Genomic DNA, 4,826 nt, shown 5'->3' on the forward strand with positions numbered 1-4,826 from the left:
TAACCATTGTGGAAAAATTTATGGATGTCACTATAGGAAATATCGCACCTCACAATTAAATATGCACTTAGAAGAACAATGCAAAAAAAGTCCAATATTAAGATTATTACAAGAGAAAAACCAATCTAGACTAGAAATTAGATTTCAAAAAATGGCGGATAGGACTAGTGGGGGTGCAACTTTGAGGGGGTATACTAAGTATGATCCCGATGAGTGTAGAAGACACCTAACTCGTATGGTCATCATGCACGAGCTACCTTTTCAACTTGTTGATGGGAAAGGGTTCCAAGCTTATTCTCGCTACTTGGAACCAAGGTTTAATATTCATTCTCGTCACACGGTGGCAAACGATGTAAAAAAATATTTTTACATTGAAAATGAGAAGTTGAGGGGTCAATTGGCGGATCAATTTGTTTGTCTCACCACTGACACTTGGACATCGGTCCAAAATTTTAATTGTATGTCTTTGACTGTGCATTTTATTGATTGTCATTGGACATTGCAAAAGAAAATTATAAAATTTTGTAAAATCATCGATTATAAGGGTGATACAATTGGGAAGGCCTTGGAGGCCACAATAAAGGAGTGGGGGTTGACCCGAGTTGTTACAGTCACAGTTGATAATGCCTCGTCTAACGATGTTGCATTCGGACATCTGAAGACCTATCTTAGAGAGGCAAATAAGACACTCATGGGTGGTGAGTGTCTGCATGTGAGATGTGCGACACATATTCTGAATCTGATTGTCACTGATGGTTTGAGGGATCTTCATGACGCGATTGCTCGGGTTAGGACTGCTGTGAGATGGTTGAGATTTTCTCCTTCGAGGTTGGAGAAATTCAAGGTTACTGCGAGATCTACGAGCCTAACATCTAAGAAGGGCCTTTGTACTGATATGCCTACACGATGGAACTCAACATTTTTTATGTTGGAGGCAGCCCAAGAATATAAGTTGGCATTTGCATTATTGGGTGATGAAGACATCCAATATGTTAAATATTTTGATGATCACGGAGGATTGGAGAAACCCGTAGATGATGATTGGAAAATTGTAGCTATTTTTGTAGAATTTTTTAGACTTTTTTATGTTGTCACCACGAGGCTATCTGGAACTTTGAACCCTACATTCAATGTTGTATGTCAGCAAATATGTAGGGTAAAAGAAGAATTAGATGACGCGGTCGCGGGTGGTCACATTAGGCTGCGGGAGATGACATTGATTATGAGAACAAAGTACCACAAGTATTGTGGAGATTTTTAACTAGGGCTAATATTTTGTTATATGTAGCTGTCGTCTTTGACCCGAAGTATAAGTTAGATGGCATGATATTTGGATTAGGCCTTGCGTACAGGCAAGTATGGACTGAGCTTATTGCAACAAGGGTTCGGGAAACCCTTGGTAGATTATTTGATGAGTTTTCCACCCTGTGGGGTGGTAATATTGCGGCACCTATACCTACCCCCTCAGTCTCAGACTCACAAGTTCCTGAAGTCGAGGTTGGGAAAAGACGTAGATTGGAGTGGGGTGAGAGGTATAAGCAAACCCCCTTCCTTTAGGGTTCTGTAGAGGTTCAGTCAGAGATAGACAGATATTTAACAGCAGAGATTCTACCATTTTCACGAGATTTCGATATATTAAGTTGGTGAAAGGTGAATGCCGTGAAATATCCCATCTTTGGAGAGATAGCCCGCACACTTTTGGTCATCCCTGTTAGCACCGTAGCCTCAAAGTTGGCCTTTAGCACCGAAGAGCATCTATTAGATTCATTTCGGAGTTCATTAGCTCCTACCACTGTGAAGGCTTTGATTTGCATGCAGAATTGGATCAAGGGAACTCCAATTCATGTTCCGAATGTTCTTGAGTATGAGGAGGTCGACGCCGAGGAGAAGACTTTGTATTAGACCTGCCATTGCCATGGCTTGCACAATTTCTCCCTTAATTATTTTTTACATTTAAAATTTTGTTTCATCTTTATAACTTTTTAATTCTAATTTGTTTTATTTTTAACTTATTAATATTTCAGGTTTTATAACTTATTAACTTTTATGATCTTATTTTTAGTCTCACAGCAGTCGACACAACTCACCACTCAGTGAACTCACCGCTACGGCTCCACCCCAAAATCAAATTGATCAAATTGAAAAATTATGATTTTGTTAATTTACAATTAATTGTAATGTTGATATACTAGTTAATTGTACAATTTGTAATATTTATTTATTTTTAGATGAGTTTGTAATAGTGTAATAGTTTATTAGTTCTCTTAATTTGTATAATTGTAAACTACTTATTTTAGCTTAGTGCCTTAATGATGATTATTACTTAATTAGTTAATAGTTGAAACTTAGTATCTACTTAAGAGTTCAATATATATATATATATTATTTTTTTCAGTTTTTAAATCTATATATTTTTTAAGTTAAATTATGAGTTCAAAGTGGCCCAAAAATCGATTCTGGGCCATTTAGGGCCCAAAAAACTATACTGGGCCAAAGGCTTAGTAGGGGGATGCGGGGGTGCGGACGGATGGAGGTCCACCCCTGCACCCGGCCAACGGAGGGGATACCCCGCCCCCGCATGGGTGGGGGCAGGGTACGGGAAAAAATTCCCCACCCCCGCATATGCGAGGGCGGGGGGCGGGTATCACCCCTAGTCCATGTACAGATTATTTGGAAAAAAAAAAAAAAAAAGAATTACCATAAACAATTAGTGAATATTTTTTTTCAAGTTATAATTTGGGCGCCTATATATATATCATGACATGCATACTCTGAAAAAAAACCTTAAAAACATGTCATCAACCTATTTCACTAAAAATCATAAAATCTCAAATAAGAAATATCATTTTCTTTTTTACATTAAATTGGCGAGCGAAAACAAAAATATACACTATGATCTAAGTCTGTTTAATTGCCTCCAGCTAGCCACCTTCTCTAGTTCTCTAGTACTCTATATTTATGCAAAGAGCCGTAAATGATAAACATCCAATAAATAAATAAATGACCTTATTTCGTTGATATATATGAAATAATAAAACCAATAATAATAAAAAGAAATCTCCGAAACTCTTGATGAAATATTAAGAACTAGCTAGTGACGTACGTACATAACTTATTCTTGTAAATGCTTATGATTAAATCCGATGCACGTTGGAATTAGGGACGAAATGCAATGATTATCTTAAATATTAATTAAAACACCATCAAACAACACACATTACAAAAGACAACAACATGGAAATTGTCTATCGATCATCGGCTGAAAATACAAATAAACCGCTCTGATATGATCTTTGGAAGATCCAAATTACCAGTGCTTATAGACACTTTCAAACAGGAAATTAATGAAAAGCTCTACCCCAAATCACAGCATCCATCACAGATGAGAAAGTACGTACGTGCCACTATTTTAGGAACAGAAATACTTAACGATCCTTTTATTTCTTTTTGCACCTAAAAGTAGTAATTTCCTTCATTTTACTACTCTAATTCATCATCCTCGTCATCTTGATCTTCAGCTTCATGTTCTAGTTTTTCTGTCCATTTTGAATCCTCCTCAATTGGTGACACTGCTGCTTTATCCACTTCATGATCATCAGCTACTACTTCACTATCTTCTTCTATATCATCGGGCAAAACCACTTCCTTAGGTTTATGATCTGTCTCCTCTGCAGTGGCTATGAATTCTATATCTTTACGGGCCAAATCCTGATCTTGATCGACGGCAGCAGACTCCTGATCATCATCATGTGTTGTTTCTTCTGTTTCCTTAGTCACCACCTCTTTCACTGGTGTAGGAATATCAGCCTAAAATTCCACCAAATCACACAATCTATTAGGAATAATTAATGACACTCAAAGCTCAGATTATAATCAATCAGATCGGCGCTAGCTGAAATCTTATTTATCAAGAACTTTTACATAAACTGCACAGCTAAACAATGAGTTAATTTAATTAAACAAGTTTTGTCTTTCCACATTAATGAATATGCGTGATCTGTAACATCTTTCTGAGCTCATATATATAGCAAGATGATCGTGGTTGTCTTGTTTGCTCAACCCCATCTCGATTCTCGATCTGGGGGCTATTCCTCCAAAGTAAAGAGGATTTGAGAACAGTATAATATATATATATGATTGTAGTGATGAGTAAATTTATAACTTCCTATATAGCAAAACATGCAGAAAATTAAGATAGCTTTAACATGAGAACTCTACAAATATATTATGGCCGACGTTAAACTCCTCTTTGTACGTAGCATATATGTACGGTAGGGTACGTATGCATTCACTGCATAACATAGACCGATATTGTTATGACAAAATAACAAGTACGTACTAGGCTAGGCAAAACTTAATGCTAGCCTCCCTACGCCTATCAATTTCGATTACGATCGAGAGAGAGGGAGAGATCTAGAGAGAGAGGTCAGCACCTGGAGAGAAGCCATGGAGAGAGCACTCGAGCAAGAAAGATAGCAAAAGAAAGGGATAGATGGAAGGAGAGGAAAGTTGGAGGTATATAGCTAAATGAACTGAAATAAGAAGGGTGATACGGCCTCTATATTTATAATGCATAAAAAAGCTTAATTATTTGGTACAACGCATTGATAGGAATCTCCTATTTATCAAGTGACTGACAGAAAGGCCATTAAAATTAAGATCTTAGACCCAAAAAAAAAAAACTAAATGAATTTAAATATATAGAATTGTATAAACTGAAGTTTATATATTAAAGTTGAAAGAAAATTAAGCAATATATTATTAATACATGACGATACATTCTTTGGTAAATGAAACGAGAGTGTGATATATGCATGAAAAAGAAA

At 36.5% G+C, this 4,826-nt stretch overlaps 1 protein-coding gene across 1 annotated transcript; it reads right to left on the reverse strand.

Annotated features, from left to right (window-relative positions):
• Positions 1 to 3,222: 3,222 nt before the first annotated feature.
• Positions 3,223 to 4,571, reverse strand: LOC121238312 (prostatic spermine-binding protein-like). The gene is made up of 2 exons (XM_041135149.1): positions 4,434 to 4,571; positions 3,223 to 3,807 (listed from the first exon to the last, which is right to left on the reverse strand). The coding sequence occupies exons 1-2, from the start codon at positions 4,446 to 4,448 to the stop codon at positions 3,481 to 3,483; spliced, it is 342 nt and encodes a 113-aa protein (XP_040991083.1). The 5' UTR covers positions 4,449 to 4,571; the 3' UTR covers positions 3,223 to 3,480.
• Between the last annotated feature and the right edge of the window lie 255 nt (positions 4,572 to 4,826).

The sequence above is a fragment of the Juglans microcarpa x Juglans regia genome, chromosome 7D, assembly GCF_004785595.1.
Source record: "Juglans microcarpa x Juglans regia isolate MS1-56 chromosome 7D, Jm3101_v1.0, whole genome shotgun sequence".
Taxonomy (NCBI): domain Eukaryota; kingdom Viridiplantae; phylum Streptophyta; class Magnoliopsida; order Fagales; family Juglandaceae; genus Juglans; species Juglans microcarpa x Juglans regia.